At 39.2% G+C, this 19,911-nt stretch overlaps 2 protein-coding genes and 1 long non-coding RNA gene across 5 annotated transcripts; 1 reads left to right on the top strand and 2 right to left on the bottom strand.

The window, feature by feature from the left end:
• Positions 1–2,713: 2,713 nt before the first annotated feature.
• Positions 2,714–5,063, bottom strand: LOC140773620 (DELLA protein SLR1-like). Its single transcript, XM_073116272.1, has one exon. The coding sequence runs from the start codon at positions 4,790–4,792 to the stop codon at positions 3,044–3,046; it is 1,749 nt and encodes a 582-aa protein (XP_072972373.1). The 5' UTR covers positions 4,793–5,063; the 3' UTR covers positions 2,714–3,043.
• A 1,898-nt stretch (positions 5,064–6,961) lies between these two features.
• LOC140774083 (uncharacterized) lies at positions 6,962–12,671 on the bottom strand. 3 transcript variants are annotated; one of them, XR_012106556.1, is made up of 11 exons: positions 12,256–12,671; positions 11,306–11,547; positions 11,089–11,211; positions 10,222–10,338; positions 9,927–10,109; positions 9,656–9,797; positions 9,198–9,363; positions 8,542–9,081; positions 8,412–8,463; positions 8,197–8,286; positions 6,962–7,188 (listed from the first exon to the last, which is right to left on the bottom strand). XR_012106556.1 is itself a non-coding variant. In XM_073116932.1 (8 exons), the coding sequence occupies exons 1-8, from the start codon at positions 12,638–12,640 to the stop codon at positions 9,066–9,068; spliced, it is 1,374 nt and encodes a 457-aa protein (XP_072973033.1). In that variant the 5' UTR covers positions 12,641–12,671; the 3' UTR covers positions 8,475–9,065. The 3 variants fall into 3 exon arrangements, 1 of the variants encoding a protein (XP_072973033.1); XR_012106555.1 differs by lacking the exons at positions 6,962–7,188; positions 8,197–8,286 and having other exon boundaries at positions 8,362–8,463; XM_073116932.1 differs by lacking the exons at positions 6,962–7,188; positions 8,197–8,286; positions 8,412–8,463 and having other exon boundaries at positions 8,475–9,081.
• A 1,001-nt stretch (positions 12,672–13,672) lies between these two features.
• LOC140774356 (uncharacterized) lies at positions 13,673–19,443 on the top strand. Its single transcript, XR_012106584.1, has 3 exons — positions 13,673–14,228; positions 16,732–16,771; positions 19,094–19,443. It is a non-coding gene; the product is annotated as an uncharacterized lncRNA (long non-coding RNA).
• Positions 19,444–19,911: the final 468 nt, after the last annotated feature.

The following is a 19,911-nucleotide window of genomic DNA, read 5'->3' as shown; positions in this document are numbered from 1 at the left end:
TTTCCTTTCCTTTTCTTTTATCTATCTATCTATCAGATATCCTCAGAATTTTGGAAGCAAAACGGAGCCGCTTTTCGTTTAGCATATGCATCACGCAACCACTAACAAGGAAATAAAGTTTTAAAGAAAGGGGAGGGGAGGGGGGGATCAAAGTCTCTATACAACACCACTTTAGTTTGGATAAGTTTATTGAGCTTTTGAGTGTTATTAGTCTAATTTTCCCAAGTTCTACTACCTATAAGTTTTCTAATATACCTGTCTAGGTTATTCCATCCAAACTGCAACACTATACATTTAGCACCATACTCCCTATTGGTCTTCAGTTGCATTTGGTCTTTTGTTGAACCAATAATTGGTGAATTCATTAAAGGTTTTAGAAAGAAAAAAAAAAGCTACATTAATTGATGAGCTTATGTTTGACTACACTAAGAAATTGCAATTAATTCTAATGACAGAGCATTTACTAGAGAACCTAGGAATAAACCCAACATTGAGGAGAATATATAAATAAAAAACCTATCCAAATGCAAATGCACATGCACATGCACATGCATGGGAGTTTGGACCACCCTTATTCTAACATTGCCAAACAACTAAACCATAATTAACACACTAATAAGTAAATTAAAGAGTTAACAAAGTTGTAATATTCCCACGGGCATGCTTCCAATCTTTTTATTTCCCTCACATATTTAGCTACTAGGTTTTGATGGCAGAAGAAATAAAGAGCATTAATATTCTACATCCTTGTCATTAAATCTTTGCAATAAGACTCCGCAATGACTCCCCTCCCACCTCTTGACTTCATCAAAGTCGAAGTCGAGAGGTGGGTGGTTTAATTTATAGAAGAATTAAAACAAGAACAAGTGTATGATCGATCATTGAGAGTAGTTAGATGGTTATTATTATTATTTTCTTAGAATCATGGTCATAAGAAGGAATAGAAAACTTTAAAACATTTTCCAAGTAAGAAGTACTTTAAAACTCTTTTTTGTTTTGAACTTCAAAGCCAGCGTAGATATTTATATATTTATTCGTGCATATAAGAATAAATCTTTCTCAGCTATCACACCGGCAAGAACTTGATCAAGAACCAACTTCTCTTTTGGTGCTAGAATTGACTATCTAATATCACAACCACAACTTTCCTAACACGTCTCTTTCATTCCTCCCCTTTCTCTTTTCTTTTTATCTGCTTATTGACGAGTAGAATAACTGGGCGAATAGTTAATCCGGAAAAGTTTAGTTATTCGCTAATTTGCTTATTGCACCTCACTATAACTTAATCCTTGAAAAGTTGAACTATTGAATTAAAATCAAAATTAAAATATAATTTGCGTTTAAGAGAGAGAGAGAAAAAAGAATGAAGAGAAAGAGCAGGACATTCATGTGATGAAGGTGGCACGGGGGCATAAAAAACTGCATAGCATCGGAATAAACCCCACGTTGGGGAGAATAGATTTATCCGAGTCTCTATCGGTCCGAGTGCGGTGAAATTATTGACAATTAGTGGTGGAATCTGGATCGGGGGGAAAGTTTTATCCAGGCATATGGATAAGTTCCCAAGTTGCAACCTTGGGAACTCCAACGTCTAATAATATGGACATCGATACAGAGACAAGCACTTAACTTTCCAATGCGTGTAATTAAATTAAATCCCTGTGCTAATTAATTAAGCAACTCGAGAAAGGGAGAAAGAGATTCCATCCATCAACTCAAATCTTTTAATCCCCCCCCCCTCCCTAAGCCCAACAACCGTATCTAGTAGGACCTACGGAAGAAAAATACGCGACTTAATCCAATGGATTAGCGGGGGTGCTCTTACCGGATTCCTTGATTGGCTGGCTGGCTGGCTGGCTGGCTTTAAAAGAAAATATATTAACACCCACCCTTGTGTATATAGAGACATTAGAGAGAGAGAGAGAGAGAAATAAGATAAGTGAGGCAAATTTGGGGATCGAGATTTAGGGTTTGGAGAATAAAATATGAGATTATTATTCGAGAGGTCTCTCTCTCTCTCTCTCTCTCTCTCTCTGATCGATTTGACGCCACACGCAGAAACGCAGAGAGAGAGAGAGAGAGAGAGAGAGAGAGAGAGTTAGGTGGGCTTTGGGTCGGCCAACTTTACAATGCACCCCGTTATAGTGGTGGGCCCAAGATGCCTCCCTAAAATTCGGGCCCACCACCATCTTCTCCTGACATCTACCTGATCTCTCGATTCGACAGCTATCCCTCTCCTATATGGCTACGGCCTACGGGCTGGGCCTACAGGTTTATATAAAAAAGAAATCATTAATGTGGTACTATAGGTAAAATAAAAAGGCTTTAAGTTTATATATATATATTCAGATATTGGGAGTTGGATATAATGTGTACCAAATCCTTTACTGAAGTGGCCAAGTTTATCGTACAGTAAGTACTCTAGGCGTCAGTATCCTATTGGGTACTCACTACTGACAACTGTTACCCTCCCCCCCCCCCCTGCATGCCCCCACCCCACGAAACCAGCAAAGCCAAGGTAAGAGAAGAGGGAAGGGAAAAAAGCCGAGGGTGAAGGGGGAGGGAAGGGTTAAATTAATTGATGTAAAAAATAAATATGTTGGGAGGAACCAAAAGACCTCTTTCTCTTTCTCTCTCCTTTTTCATTTAAACCCCATCCCCATGAGGTTGTGGGAGTGGAACTGGGAGTGTGGACTTTGGTGGTAGCCGATGATAAATGTTAATCGATGAACCGATGGATTGATAATATAGACTCCAAAGAGGCGGTTATAAATAATAAACAAAAATTTAACACTTAATAATTTAACAGAGAGGAGAAATTAAAAATTACAAAGAAAAAAAGGAAAAAACGAAAGAAAGAAGGGAGTGTGCTGCCCCGAGCTGAGGCTGATCCCGGTCCGGTGATTTTCGTCGGGTTCCGGTGTCAGGGACCGGACCGGTGGACCCCCCACGTAGGGAGGAATCGGATTGGATCCGAAGGACGCATCGGACGGCTGAGCGCGGGATTGTGATTGGGGGGGGGGGGGGGGGGGGGGGCTGGGGATCAGGCGGCGGCAACACGCCAGGCTGACGTGGCGATGAGGGCTCTGGTGTGCCAGCCGAGGGTGAGGCAGCCTTCCTTCTCCTCCACCCGGTAGCCGTCGCCGCCGGCGAAGAGGGCGAGGAGCATGCTCGCTTGCTTGAAGGCATTGGATCCGAGGTGAACCGGCTCGAACCCGGCACGGTTCATTCGGCCGCGCCACTGGACCAGCGTCTCGTGCCGCTCGGTTCGGTCGGGACCATCGCAGGCCACGACGTTGCAGATCTGGCGGCCTAGGTAGACCTCCGACATCACCTGGTCCGGGTTGGACTCGCCGTTGACTGAGTCGGGGATGGAGGATCCGGCGCCGCCCTCGAGGGAATCGAACATGGTGGAGTAGTAGTGGAGGGCCTCGGTAAACCGTTCTACGAACGAACCGGAGTTGTGGTTCGCTTCTTGTTCGACCAGGGTCACGATCTTGGGACGGAGCGCTCGGATCGTGGACAGGACCTTCTCGATCGCGGCGGGCCGGGAGAGGAGCGGGTGGAGCTCGAAGACGGAGTTGACGGCCACGGCCTCCGGCTCGTCGGAGGCGTCGCCAGATCCGGAGGGAAGGAGCATGGAGGGGTCGAGGTCGGCGAGGCTGGCGGCGACGAAGCCACGGTAGTGGAAGTCGACGTGGATGGAATCGGCGAGCTGGGCGAGGTTCCAGCCAACTTGTTGAAGCGCGTCGGTATTGTCCGGCTGCGGCGGGCCGATCCCGGTGAGGTGGAAGGAGGGGGGACCGCCGGGGCGGAGGGCGAGGGCTTGGAGGAGCGCCGGCCATTGCATCCCTTGCTTCATTCCGAAGTCGATGACGTGGACCCGGCGGTGGCCAGCGAAGGCTTCGAGGATGGCCTGGTTGGCGGTGAAGTGGGCGAACTTGAGGTAGGGGCAGCTCTCGTAGAAGTGGAGGTGGAGGAGGTCGGCGAAGGCGGAGTCCACAGCGGAGTGCGGCGCAGGGGAGACCCGGTAGATGCGGCGGGCAAGGGCCTCGGCGAAGTAGCCAGCGACCTTCCTCATGGCGCCGCCCTGCGACGCCGCGAGGACGGAGATCTGCTTCACCAGAGCGTCGGCCGCCTTCAGATTCTCCTGCTGCACCGCCTCAGCGCACGCCATCAGCGCGTGGACGAGCCGGATCCCGGCCTCCTGCGAGTCCACCACCACCACCGGCATCGACGCGGCCCCCGGCGCCGCCGGAGGCGGCCCCGCCGTCTCTGCTACCCGTGATGTAGACGAGGAGGAAGAAGATGAAGTCCTCATCCGCTTATTTGGCGGATCGGATCCGTAAACGATTGGAGAAGGGGACGGTGCCGGAATCGGCTTTAAATCGTAGCCGGCGGTGGTGATTGCGGAGGAATCGAACCGGTTGTTGGCGGAGGTAGTAGAGGAGGGGAGCGGAGGAGGCGGGCCGTTGAGCTCGGAGAGCATGCTCTCGAGCCAGGTGTTGAGATCAGAGGGATTGTAGTGGACGGTATCGGAGGCGAGATGGGAGATGAAGGTGGCGTCGTCTACGGCGGTGTTGCTGGTGCTATTCCCCATCGCCATGGCCATCTCGAGCTGCTCGAGCTTCTGCGCTACGTCAGCCATATCCGACGACCTGACCTTGTACCCTAGCGCCGCCAACAGCTCGTCCACTCCCTCCTCCTCCTCCACCATCTTCCCCATCTCCGCCGCCGTCTTCGTTGGGAACCCGCTTCCGCCGCAGCCGCTATCCTGGTGCTCTCTCTTCATATTTATCTCTCTCTCGCTCAAAACTAATTTCCGATAGGTCGATAGCCGGATAGGTAAGGGAAAGAGGCGAATAAAAGGTGGAAGGAAGACGATGGGCGATCGAGAGGAGGGGGTCGGGAAGGAGAAGAGGGGAATAAGGAGGGCATCAGTAAATCACAGAGGCATCTCCATCTCTTTCTTTCTTTCTTTCTTTCTCTTTCGTTCTCTCTCTCTCTCTCTCCTGTCTGTCTACTGATTCGGCTTTTTTTTCAATAACCTTCACCAGCCAGTAGAAATCGTCCTCCAACTTAAATTAACAGTTAAAAATAAACAAATCTTTAATAAATATCCTTATCAGAAAATAAAAATAAAAAATCTGAATATGACACTGCTTTGTAGTTAGAACCCTCCACTTTTCGATATTTGCAAACTACCTCCCTCTCTCTCCTCCACCTACCTATATTTTAGAACAAGTCCCAAGTATAATATTTGCAATGTAATTAATAGATTATACATAAATCTATCTTTTTCAAATTTACAAACTAAAAGCTTTTCAAAATAGTAGAGTTAACACATCGATTTCTTTATTTATTTATTTATTTTCTTCAAATCATGCCTCATAAATAATAGGAATCGCATTGAGACAGCAGCACATCTCGCAACGCAAGGGAACACGGAAAACAATATAAAATAGTAATACACCTGGACTTTGAAGAGCGTGCAAGGCAAGATTACGATCAGGATCACATTGGGCCCGAACCTCAAAGTCGAGAGAAGAGTTCACGAGAGAGAGAGAGAGTGAGAGAGAGCTTATCTAATCCTTATCGCCAACTCGTATGATCGTATCCTCCTCTGTTTCCTTCTTCTTTATTTTTAAATTGCGGGGTGGGGTGTGAGTGTGGGTGTGGGTGTGGGTGTGGGTGTGGGTGTGGGTGTGATGCGTGCGACAGTGTGATGTGGGAAAAAGGAAGAAAAGGGGACTAATGGAGGGGGTGGGACCCAAGTCTGCACCCACACACGAGGGATGGGGCCCAGATGGAGGGTGTCGCTGTCACTGCTGAAGAAGCAAATGTAGTGTGGGGCCCTCCCCTCGGTCCACCACCACCACCACCACCACCTCCACCCCCACCCCCACCTCCACCTCCACCAGGACACCCGACTCTCAACTGACCTACGACCAGCAGATTCACGGTCACGGGACTAGGACGTCACTGAGTCCCCCCCCCCATCCCCTCCCGAACGCCGTTTGCCGGTCCACTGCCGCTGTTACGGAAATACCTTTTCCCGCTCGGCTGCGGCCGGCTCACCGTGTCCGTAACGCCCCTTATTTTTCCATTAGGTTCTGGAAATTTCAATAAAATTAAATAGTCTAGCTTCATTTTTTATGCAATATTAAATATTTATTATTATGTCACTTTTACTCCCTTATGATGCAGAACATTAACAAATATTTACTCCTCTCTCATATATATTACATAAAATAATAATGAATTCGTTCGCAATTATATTTTTAGTAGTTTCATTTTTATTTTATTAAATATATTATTATGTTATTTTTGTCTTGAGAAGACACAAACAGTAATATATATATATATATTTGTACATAAATAAACTATAACCTATAGTAATACAAATTAAGAATTAAGTAAACTAATTATAAAATTTTAAAATTATAAGTATTCAAATAACTATGAATTATATAATAAAACTGTTGAATTACAAGTATTTAATAACTTCAATAACTATTAATTGCATTCAATAACATCTAACCGTCAGACTAATAACTGAAAAATTATCTACTAAGTGCTAATTAAAATGGTATAAAAAATGAAATTTCTTAATTTATTTCACACTTCAGAAGTACAAGGAATGAGGTTATTTTCATTGTATTATATCACTGTATCTCGAACTTAATTAGTTAATTTTAATTTTTTTAAAAAAATATTTAATCATATATAAAAAAGATAAAAAAAATATTTAATTACTAAAGTAGTGTAAGAGTCTGAACCAATTTGGAGAAGGTTACTAAACTCAAAAGAAATAAGGCGAACTTAATTCTTTTTTAAAGAATATTTTAAAAAAACCAGTCAGCAGAGTTACGTAGATAATATTTAAAAATTAACGGTTGTTAACGAAAATAACAATAGAAAAAAGATAAAAGAAAAAAGAAAAAAGGAGGAGAACATCATGATTACAAAATCTTGGTGGGGCGTAAATGAAAAATGATAAAAAGATAGGGTGCGTGTACGGCGACTCAGTCAACTCCAAACCCAATCCGTCATGTGATCCTACCACGTGTTCCATTTCCGTTGGGTTACTGGTCCCGGTTCCCTCGATGCTGGCCGTTGGGAATGCAAAAAAACTTGCTCACTGTACTTTTATCTCTCCGGACTAAATTGCATAATAATGCCCATAACCTTTTAACCAAAAAAGAATAATAATAGCCATTAACCAATCATTAAGACTTCGATATCACAATCAAATGTTATAAATTATGAGAGAGAGAAAGAGAGAGAGAGGGGTTGGTTTTGGGTGTGACAATAATAAAAAGAGGGGGATAAGAAAGAGGAGGAGGAGAAGAAGAAGAAGGGGGTGATGAAACAAAGGCCGCATTGGACTAAGAAGACAAACTTATTGATGCATGAATCATGATTGCCAAAGATATAAATAAACTAACGTCTAATCTAAGGATTGGGTAGCCATCACAGTAAGCAAGAGGTAAGCCCACCGGCAAACCAACTTTGACCGCCTCCTTCCATCTTAAGCCCGTTTCCTTCTCTTAAAATCCGCCGGCTGTAACCTTATTATATTAAGTTATTTATTGCAACTTGCCTTCTAAAATTTATTTTCCCCTATCAGAGTTATAAATTATAGGATGACATCTATCATCTATATAGTTGATATGACAAGGTGGGCATACCGTTATACGAGTAATATATAAGCCCTTGTCCCTTGACCGTCGTGTTGGTCCCCCCACCCCTCCTCTCTAATTCTCTAACATAGAGGAATAAATTTACAAACAACATTATGCAAGAAAACTATTGCAATAGCAACATTGTGGAATACAAATTGGGTAGCAGTAGGAAAAAAGAAGAAGTTCACTTACTACTTAATTTAGTAGTTAAATATTGGGCTTAACTTAGCTGGAGGCAACACTGAAGTTTATGCCATTTCTTAATGGGAGCAGTTTTTGTATGTTACTGATTGATAATTGTGAGCCAAACAACAGCATATGAGGCCGTGACTTTACTTTTCTTGAGGTAAATAGTCCAATAACGACAAGAGAGAAAAGAAAGAAAGAAAGAAAGAACTAGTTGTTTGACTGCAAGAAATTTGCAGTTGCAGGTAACAGTATCCAATCAATCGTAAGAAATTAAGCTTGATGTAAGCATAAGAAAAGGAGAAATTGAGATCTATCAACATACCTTCTGTTGATGTTCAATGGTTCTGCCGATTTTTGACTTTGATAGTAAAAGAGTGGCAAGTTCAGTTTCTTAGGATTGCATGACGACGGGCTAACAATACAAAAGAAGCAGTAAGACACAGGTTCTGTTGCAATTGTGAGCAAAACATTTCCAACAATACAGATCTTGAAGTCTTAAAATTATACTAGATAAATACAACTTGGTTGAAGGGTTACATCGTAGCAATGAGAACAACCAGGTTCCTCCATATACTAACAGCTTCCTTTACTGAAAAGCCATGAACAATGTTACTATGTTAATTTGCATTTGTATAAACAATCTATGTATACATGTCAGAATACTTACATTTTCAAACATATATCAGAAGCTCATAACAAATAGAAACACCTCGTATTCAACGCATGAAGCCAAAATTCTTTGGAATAGGCTACTGTATGTATCCCTCAAAGAATGGCCTGAATCGCAATCACTGAGGTGAGTATATATTAATAACTCACCTTATAGAATGAAACAGCATCGGTCATGCTTGTCATCCTCCTTTTCCTTATTGGCTTTTTGCGGAAACGGATATTTTTCCTCTATATACACTAAAGTATCTTACCCCAAGTCTTATTTCGTGGAGTATGGTGCATGTCAAGTGCTGATAAACCTTCACAGAGATAAATTAGCAGCTCATCTGTTTTACTTGACATCAGCACCCACCTTTTTCCAGTATACTTGCTGGAAATAGCAATGAAATATAGCTGAGGTACCTCCTAGCACATGAGAAAAGCTCATGGGATTTGCAAGCTATTGTAGCATGTCTGAATATCTGCTAGCAGGCATTTTTGGCCTGCATAGGTTCCAGTTATTACTTCAGTTTTCGACAATCATAACTTGTCCTTCCTGTAGCACAATAAATAAGTGCACTTTTATTTTCTACTATATAATATATGGATACAGTAAATAGAGAAAGAATGGTAAACTCCACTTGGTGATGAGCACAAACAATTGAGACTTACCTCTTAAACTGTTCGGTCAGGTTCTCTCTTGGATTGATAACAACGGTTGAGAAAGATAAATGATTTTGCTTCGGCAAGGGTTTCAGCGGAATGCTCTTAGTGGTGCTTTTGACCTTCTTCAACTTTTCAGAAGGTGATCCGAGGATCTGGACAGTCAAGCAGCTGCCTGGTGACAGAAGATGGATATTGAGGAGATAAAACATGGAGATTTTAGCAAAGGTGAGAATGTTCAATCATAGATTTTCAGATTGACCTAAAGGTCCGGGATCAAATTCAAGGAATAAAAAGCCTAATAAGTGCTACTAAATAAATTATAGAAGGCAACAGGTCTGCAGGATTTAATAGAAATCTGAGAGATTTCATCCAGGAGTGTGAAATTACTTTGTTGATCGGAGAGAATGTCTAATGAGGAATCAGGTATTACCAATGATAATATAGTTAGGCAAAAGCCATCATACCTAATATGAGTGCAGCTCCAATCCATGCATTAGTGTCCCATCTTTCACCAAGGAGAAACCATGCAAAGGCTGCACCCCATAATGGCTCCAAACCATATATAACTGCACTCTCTGTTGCAGATACATTCTTCATGGCATACATCTATACAACGGAGCAATTTATTTTGTTCATCACCACATAATCTCATTGTTAATACAGTCAAAGAACATAAGCTTCCATTTGAGGGTCAGGAATAGAAAAAAAAAAATCTAAAAGAAGAGATATGCTGACCTCTGCCCATAAGCATGATCCAGTTGAGAGTACACCTGTATAGAGTGCTGGTATCCAAGGAAATGAAGTCGTCCAATCCCACAGTGTGGACCATGTGTAGTTATGGAAGCTCAATTGATGGACATCACCAAGGATATCTTTTATCATGAACCAGATAATTGATGATAATGCCACAACAGATACCTAAGTTCACAAGATTGTTCCAGACATGGCAAGAATTTTTTAAAATATATAGAAGCAATACAAGATATAAGAGATTTCAAAATATATAACCGTAACAAAACATAAGACCTACCTCAAAGCCGAGGAGAGCTAAGACTTTCTCCTTCTTTGTATTTTTTGAGATCTGCTCAGTCCTAAGCATATGGATCCCAAAAAACACCGTGCTTAAGAAGGTCAGGAAATCACCAACCTTTAAAGATAAAAGAGTGAAGCCAATGATAAGATTGTCACATGAATGACTCAACTATGTATATTTGTATTTGGAATGGTTACAAATGTATAATGCCCATATATATAGAAACATATGTATAACATATGCGAACATAGTTTTGGAAGGATGTGAACAAGAGAATTACACCTAACAAAAAAATCCAAAGGCAGAGGTCATAATTCAAAATGTGAATACAGGCTATTATCTACAAGGTGCAAGGGAATATTTATTAATAAATATTACATTATGAAGACCTAATTCTTATGTATCCTGCCACTAAAAGGAAATAGCATTTCTGGCACATTAAGGATCATCAATCTTGAGCCTACTCAATACTATGGGAATAAAGGTCCAGCACATATGAGTTTTTTGGTTAACTATATAGATCACATACAACAGTTTATATTATAAAGCCTCGATGCCTGTACATCCTACTAGGTGTGAATTCCTTAGTTCACGTGTGTACACAGCCTGCAGATTTGCCAATGGAAGCGCTGTATCCGTTCAATCCAGAAAACTTTTCTTGTCATAACATTCCTACTCCAATCGAGTTTGACAAGGCACATAGAGTTGTGTGTCTTAATAACTGCATCAGATGCAGCATAACTAATAAAAAGATGTAGTCCAGAAAGAATGGAGTAACCCATATATTTACTATACGATTTTCTTACTATGGCAAGAGTTATTAAATGCATACAAATACCATAAAATAATAAATGTTGCACATACACAAGGAGGAGAGCCACCGGATTCCAGCATAGCAACTCCTACAAGAGAGAAAAATGCTCCAGACCAGATAAGGGGAGGTATTGTAGCTCCAAACATGCCATCAATCAAGGGAACAACAAGTACCTGTGTGCAACAGAATGTTACAACACCATATCATCTTTCAAATTAATGTCAATTTTTATAAGAATACGAGATGAGGCTCGAAGTGAGAGCTTACTGTGAAGGCAGAGATGAAGGACGCACGCCCAGCATCAGATGTGAGCAATCCGAGGGCCTGAGTAAGGTAGCCAAAGCTTACCCAAAGACCTAACTCTACTCCAGAGGATCGAGTACGGTGATCGTCACGTTCCTTGAACACAAATGGTAGAAAGGGGATAACTGAAACAACAAAGCGCACCATGGCAAAGAATGCAGGCTCTGTAACTTCTTCAACCTCTTTTAAAACTGGAATATCACTGGCTAAAGGGAAAACCAGATAACTTATTAGTAAGAAAATCATGGACATAACTGTTATTCCAATCACAATCTCTTCAAGAAGTACATTCTCTAAATTTCCATATGAATGCAGCATATAGTTAGGTAAAAGGGTATGCAAGAAATTGCGCTTTGAAATTAGAATAATAAAAGTACTTCATTGTGAATGGAACATAACAAACACCTAATAGTGCCATCAAAAGTACAAGCCTTGACTGTTGTTGTCACTGAACTCCAACTTTAATAAAATCTACCTGAAATACGTTGCTTCTTAACTGCAGTTTATCCATTTGCACAACTCTTTCATCCTAATACTTTCACATCGACTACAACCTTATTTCATTGGTTTCTCAATTTTAAAATAATCATGGACAGTCTAATAGCGGCCGTATAATATTTTCCTTGGCAGAAGAGGCATGAGTGTATGCAATCATAAGTTCCTGCAACCAAGTCTTATTACTGGTATGAGTACCACCATCTAGGTCGGTACCATACAACCGCCACCATGGATACCATCCACAATGGTTTAAAAATATATTCATATCCGGTAAACCCACACAGCAAGATTGAATGGAATTAGATTTAAGTTTCCAGTCATATCTAAACAGAGGAAATCATCTCTACTCGAAATCTATTGAATTATTCCGAATTGAAACGAAATAGAAACCGACTGAGAAGGAAGTGATGGCGTACCATAGATCACGGTGAGGACATTGAGCAAGATGATACTCCTAACCTTCTTGGAGGCGAAAAAGATCCTCTTCCAAAGCGGACGCCGATCGAACGATCTCGACCCCAGCCTCAACCGCATCCTCGTCTCGATCGAATCGAATCGGCGATCCCGAACAACGACAGCAACAGAATCTTCATCTTGGAACCTCCCTTGCACGAAGCCAACTTCGGATTCTACCAGAGGAGATTCTTCAACGGCGCACCTCGGGATTTTCTTGGGCCTCCACCCCTTCCTCGCCTCGTAAAACGAGAAGGAGACTAAGGAGAAGGTTAGAGCTTTCCGAGCTATCTCGGGCTTCGAAGAGATCGGAAAGTGGAGATTTGCAAGGAGACAATGAGTGGACATGGCCGCTTCGAAGCCCGAGCAACAGAGAAAGAACATAGAATTTAATAGAGTATTCTATTATTAAGGAAGCTTTACATTTCACACCCTGCCTATTGTGCATATTATAGTCTACACCCCTAAATTTTATGATCGGAGGAGTCATTGGCAATAGGGCCAAAACGTCGGGGTAAAATCTGCAAAAACAGAGATCCATCTGAACGGTGGTGAGTGGGGAGCGATAGTCCTCGTAGTGAAAGTAACGCGAGAGATAACATTTTAGTCGCGGCGTGGTGAAGGTTAGTGGATTCAGATATATATACCTATTCCTTTTAATTATTTATATCATTTATGAAAAAAAAGAAAAAGAAGCCCAGAGCCGAAAACCCCACTTCAAATACAATCATAACCTATAATAGAAGCGGTACTAGCTAACCAATATAGAGTTTTTATTAGCTCCTGGATATATTATATATGGGAGATGTAATAAGAGGGAAAGAGATGAGGAGATAACAACGGTCTTCAATCACGGAGGCCACCGTTTGAAGTCTAGATAGAGTATGCTGATCAATATGTACTTCGTGAGTAAAAAAAAAAGAAATTCCAGAAAGAATGAGAAATGCTGCTCCTTTCTCTTGTGGCCCATAAGATAGAATGGAGAGATGACATGATGGTAACCAGCAAGATAAGATGGGGACGTCAAAGGTTGGAGCAATGCAAAAAAATCAAATCAAATAGGCACTACTCTCGCGGAGACAAATGGATCAACGAAGGATTGGTCGACGTTGAGTTTGTTTGGTCACACTGGGTGGCAGCTGCTCTCATTTGATAAGAGGAAAGGCGTTAAGGGGATTCGCTTTTAAAAGACGAGAGAGAGAGAGAGAGAGAGAGAGAAAAAAAAAAGGTAAGCTACTTATAATTAATATATGGGTATCAACTGTTGAATGATGTAGACTTGTACAGCAGCGTACTGGATCTTGAATACACGTGTATGGGCCGGCGGATTTGAGCCGCAACCCGAGGAGCTGCTCCCCGCTTTCCGGCGGTAACGACGCGTAAATCAAACTGTACGAACACTAGCTATCTACCTACCGTTTCTTTTCTTTTGTATATCTACAGCATCGTTACTGCAGTAAACTCAGATCCCATCCCGGAGGACGAGAGAGAGAGAGAGAGCCCGTCACGTCGCTCACATTGCTCGCCTCACCTCACCTCACCTCACCTCACCTCACCTCTTCTTCTATTCTATGCTATAATCTTATAAGAAGTATTCCTTTCACACCTCCTTCCAGCTTCATCCTACTCTACGACGCTTTGCTAGCTAATATATTATCTAGGTCAATAAAACCAGTAACCTAGATCTCTTGAAACCATATCCATCCTCCTATAGATACTAGATGGATAGATTTGAGATGTTTATAGATAAATATATATATATATATATCTAGCTATGGCTGGTGTATGGGTAAAGTGTTACTCCCAACTGTTTGTTTCTTTAGCCTGCAGCCTTGTTTTTAGACAATGGCCAGATCTATACCAGCAGAAGGCATGCAAAGCAAAGTGTTCAGTCGGATGGGGGAATATATTCTTCATCTCTTTGGACTAAATTCTGGTATGCTTTTGTTGGTCCTTTTCCTTTGCAAGATACTGCCTTTTTTTTCTTCTTTATTATTGCTTTGATTGATATGGACGCTACCAGGAAGCTTTCTTGGTGTTAGTCTAGTTTCTTTAATTTCCTGGAGATATCTTTGGTCCTTACTTCTTGTGGGTCACAAGGTTTTGAGAGATTTTATCACCAACTTAAATCAGCAGAGCATGGTTTGTTCTAAAATTGCAGCGATTTACATCTACGTGCTGCCTCGTTCAGTTCTTTAGATGGTTTGCTCTTTAGGAACTCTATAATCAGTGCCCTCCTTAACACCTCCTTAAGTTCCTCATCCACTGTGTCTAAAATACTAGTGCTTGTGTTTTCCTAAGCTTAAATTGGTCTGGAAACAAGCTCGACTACTTGGTCTTGATATCGAGTTTTAATTTAGCATTAAATTGACGAAGAGCCTATCCTTATGAGGTGACCAATTGGACTTGAAGCTTAAACGAGCTTTGCTCGTTCAAACTCGAGCCTGTGCTGCATGTCTCTCTATATATATACACACACATATTCGACTTAATTTCTTTGCTTCTTCTTAGTACCATCCTCTATGAACTCTTCCCTTGATAGAAATTAAGAAAAAAGAAGAAGCATATCCTTACCCTCATTGTACGAGGAATAGTAATATATTGATGAGAATCTGAGGGCGCAAATTGTGTATATTTGAGTTAAATATCAAGAAATTAAGGCCACTGCGATATTTGAAGATATCTGAGCAGATAATTAGAGATGCTCTTTTCTTTTTCGTTGTGTGATGCAAGTAGAGCCACATGAGAGTCAGGCTTAGTACGGAAAGAAAATGCATAGAAGCATGAGGCGTATGAACGCTCAATGGTTCCAAGACCTTCCCTACCTCTCAACTCTGTAAATATATGACAAAGATAACCATTGCTAGTTTTTAGCCAAAGAAATCAAAAAAGAAATAAAAACGACGAACTGTTGTTATGTTTTTTTTTTTTTCTTCTTGTACTGGTTGCTAGTAATTAAGATCGCATTTTCCTATATATTCATTCATACATACGTATATATATATATATATATATATATATATGGGGTACCAAGAAGTCTACGTAAGTTAATTATTCTAAATTTTGGCACAGTTCGTAGGATCCAGGAACACTATTTCCCTTTCTTTTCAAATTATGTTTATTTTGGGGTGGTTATACTGTACGTATGTGAAGATTTAATGGTTTGATTTAAGGGGACCTACTCCAAGTATATTTAGGAGGGTAAGTTCGATCAAAGACATTATTTTTGTACAAAATTGATAGAGCTACTGATCGATGGTTTAATTTCCCTTCTTGTATATGCTTGTAAAGTAGTCTCCAGGGAAAAGAAATACTAGAACATAAGCACTATAATTCCATTAAAAACTTTTTGTCAAGCTGAAGTATTCATGTGCTGTCATCTTCTCAAATCTTCTCTATGCTACAATTTGCTGCGTCTCCTTTCTGTTGCTTAAGTCATTCATCAGAACTCCGTACCAAGGGCCTTCTAGATCCAAAAATTTGCAAATAATTGATCATCTAACTAGAATGTTCCTATAGTAGTTCGATTATTTGGACCAACTTTGGCATTCTTTTCTGTTTGGTTTTGGAAATTAGCGGCAGTCCAATAGTCTAGCTCTCTTGTCATATATTATAAGTGACATCTTAGTTTGATCTGTTTTAGGTTAATATTTTAATTTCTTCTTGTTGGTCCTTCGCTTATACCCTTAATAGTCATCTGACATAGTTACTATTTCTCATCGACTGTAGCTAATTCAATTGACTTCTATTTAACCTGTATCTGAATGCAAGCAGTCCTTGTTGAAGTGGAGGAATTTAAGAGTTAGAAAAATCTTTCAGCTTCAATGCATCTATGGCACTACTTTCTTTGTACAGTAAAATCCTTTTATTTATTCATGCCAAGATGTTATGACATAAACATACAGAGAGGATTTTCCTCATCTCGTTTAGGCCTGCACTTGTAGCTGAAATAGTATTCTCAGAAAAGAAAGAAAGAAAGAAAGAAAGAATCAAATTAAAATTGTGAATGGTCCTTTCAGATAACTGTATCCGTACTGCCTAAAGAGTCCTTCAATTAGTGTCCTTTCGATCCAAGTCATTTAAGACTAATTGCGAGAATATATAAAGGCACTCATCCATCCATTATTTTATTCCCAAACTTTTACAAATGTAGATCTTTCTTTAGTAGAAAGAACAAGTGACCCTTGTATTTAAATAATTGAAGCTGAAAATAAGATTCTTTTAAGGAAGAGCAAGAACTAACTGGCAACAGTCTTTCCTTTCTGATACATTTGCTTTTAGTTTATCGGAATGCCCTTTCTTTTTCAGCATCTTTGTCATTGCGACTTGCATTCGTGGCCCCGTAGTCTATTATATAATGCTGAAGGGTGTGTTTGTATGATCACGAAGCGTAGAATTCTAATCTCTTTTGGTTGAAATGTTGTTAACTCTTGTTTCAGTCAAAGTACAGAAGATGGTGATGATCCACGGGGATAAAAGGTTAGACCCTAGCATAATATGATATAAATCTATGTTTATCTTCTTATCTATTTCATTTTTACTGGATTGAAGCATGATGGTCATTGGCATTAATTTGTTTCATGAAATTTAAAGGAACAAATCTGGAGCTTTTTTATTGTGGTTTGGGGGGTAAAGAGACCACCTAATTTTATACAACGAACAATATCTTAGCTAAGAATTGAGCAGTAGGTGCACATAGATAAAGATAACACACAATAGCTACCATAGATTGCTAATTAAGCAGACTATTAACAGAACCTAGTGAGGGAGAATTTTTTATTTTTTATCACAAAAGGGAAACTTGACTTACTTGCAGCTTGATTGCATTGAACTCTACAACTTTTAAATATTCTAAGATCCTATGAAAATTTATACTAATCCTAATATAGGATCTAGATAGTGGCCTACTACATATACTAAGATATTAGATTAATTAGAAAAAAAATGTTTTTTTATGTGAAGAAATCTTATAAATCCTTATGGTAAAGACAACAACCACTTACACATTTCCTTATAAACCTTACATTTGCCTGTAAGAACCCCCAGCAAATTAATTCTCATTGTTGATTAATCAATTTCAGTCACTCTCGAGACAACAACTTGATCAAAGTAAAAATACAACAACCACGATCAGAACTTTTTGATGAAATCTATCTCTATAATATCTTTGTTGCCAAAAACACTACAACAAATATCTTCAAGGGAATATCTCCTTTTATTAGCCGTTACTTTGGGCTTTTTTAATGGTGAGTTTTAAAAAGATTCAAATGATTTTAGAATATTTAATTTATTGTCGGAAAGTGAAAATGTTGAAACAGTTGTAGACACTTTCTTACTACTAAAAATCTTTTAACACTTGTAGAACGCCATCTCTGAATAAATTGTGCTAAGAATAAATTTCATAATTTTCTTATATCCAGCGAATACATATTAATCTAAATACATCAATTCAATATGATAAATTGTCAATCATAAAAATCTAATGATTCCTCCTAATTATAATTTCGTGCTAAACTCTACACTTATCTATTATAAATTTCTAAAGTAGTACAAAATCAAAATTACCTAAAGAGTATGATGCGATGAATTTAATAATTCCTATAAAGTTTATAGGTTTCCTATCATTTAAACTCTAATATTGTCCATATCCTTTTTTTTTTGTCTATACCTGTAAGCGTAGCTTGAAACCCTCTCACACAAAGATCCAAAAATTTTATGTATCTTCTCCCCTAGTTTAAAACTAGAGTTGATAACATAACTAAACTTGACATAAATTTTGTTATTATTTTTAAATTAGGAGATAACTGTTTACAACGGATACTCAAAAATAATAAAATAACCAAAGATAAAAAGGCAATGCAAATGAAAAACAATTTCTATGTGGAAACCTCCTGAAAAGAATTTGTAAAATCCATGGATTTTTTTTATAGGATCAAATCAGTCATTAAATATGATAGCAAATATAAGAATCACTTATAGACCCTCTGTTGAATCTCCCAAGTTTTTTAGCTCTTTAAAAACCCATAATGAGTTCATTTCTAGCTTCCAAGATATAATATCTTAGTATAACCCAAAGATCTACTTAGGGCCTTTTTTTCTTTTATATAGGTGCAATCAAAGAAAGTCCAAAAATTAGAATTTTCTCAGAGCGCATTTGTTGGGGTTTCGAACTGCCTAGTTTTCTACAGTAAGTTCAGTTGACATTCAGGTGCTTTCAGAACATTCTAAAAACGTTCAAACAATCTAGAATGTTTTATTTACTGCTGGAACATTCTAAAAATGTTCAGACACTTTTTCACCGTTGGAAATGTTTTTGAAACATTCAAACACTTGTAGAACGACAACCCTGAATAAGTTTTCCTCAGAATAAAATTTCTTAATATCTAATATCATGCTTATACATAATAATCTAAATATACTAATATAGATTTGTACATGAATTGCCAATTATAAAATCTAACATCTTACACTCTGCATGCGAGAAAAAAAATGAAAGAAGTCGAGTAATTCGTCATGTTTTCTCACTTACAATTGAAGCTAATCTGTCAATAGTGTAACATTGAAGAGTCAAAAATAATTTGCAAGACCAGATATTAGTTTCTTTCCTGAATTTCTCTGATGGATTAGAGTTTCGTGTCTCATAGATAATCATGCATGGTGTCCTTCTAGATAGAGCAAAACTAAGTTTAGTTGTATGATACTATCCTACATCACAGCAGTTTCATGGAGTGCACATCCGATGAGATCATTGTTACTCAGTTTTACTAATAAATGAAGTCTTATCGTGATATCATTATGCAGCCACACAATAATTGGCCATGACACTGATTGGGTGTTACAGAAGGAAGTTCTATCTAATTTTTCCAACTTTTTGTCATGAGTGCGCTGACGATAAAACCATGATTCAATAAGTGGAAACTATCATTTACATGCGTCATGCACATTTGTCCACACAATTTATCTAGATCATAAGGATTACACCGTTTCATATGATTGACATATTTATCACAGGACTACTATTTTGGTGAAATCATCAAAGATTTATTCATTCCTTATTTTCTGTCTATCTGTATATATAATGTTATCATGTATCTTAGACCTAATCTGTTGTTATATATTCTCTAGCTTGTCATTCTGCAACAAAATTTAAGAATTTAATATAGAGCTGTTTCGTCACAGATTTGACAAATATATATCAATACTTCAAAGAATACAAATTAAGTTAAACATCCATTATATTCAATACATAGAAGTAAATTGAAATTCGAGGACTTGAATATCAAAATAACAAGACAATATTCATATTACATTAATGATCTAACTTATACATCTATAAAGAATTCCTTAATACTAGGCTTTCGATATGTAAAGGTAATCTGGACTGAAACAAAGTTATGCAAGACAGACTCAACTTATGATATGAAATTATAAAAGATTCTGTAGTCCCGTCACTGATTAAAGCAATGCAAGTGCAGAAACAATGCTAAAAAATCTCGTTTGTAGATCCTCGCTATCAGAAATGATCATAAAATTCCATCAGTTAATTTAAGTCATAAAGACCATTGCCCCTATTGGATCAGAAAGTTTTACTAATTTACAAGAAGATAGGAGTAGCTACA

The sequence above is a fragment of the Typha angustifolia genome, chromosome 13 (genome assembly GCF_048772165.1).
Source record: "Typha angustifolia cultivar Huaian chromosome 13, ASM4877216v1, whole genome shotgun sequence".
Classification (NCBI taxonomy): domain Eukaryota; kingdom Viridiplantae; phylum Streptophyta; class Magnoliopsida; order Poales; family Typhaceae; genus Typha; species Typha angustifolia.
Note: the sequence above shows the minus strand (reverse complement) of the source record. Positions and strands in the feature narration are given on the sequence as shown.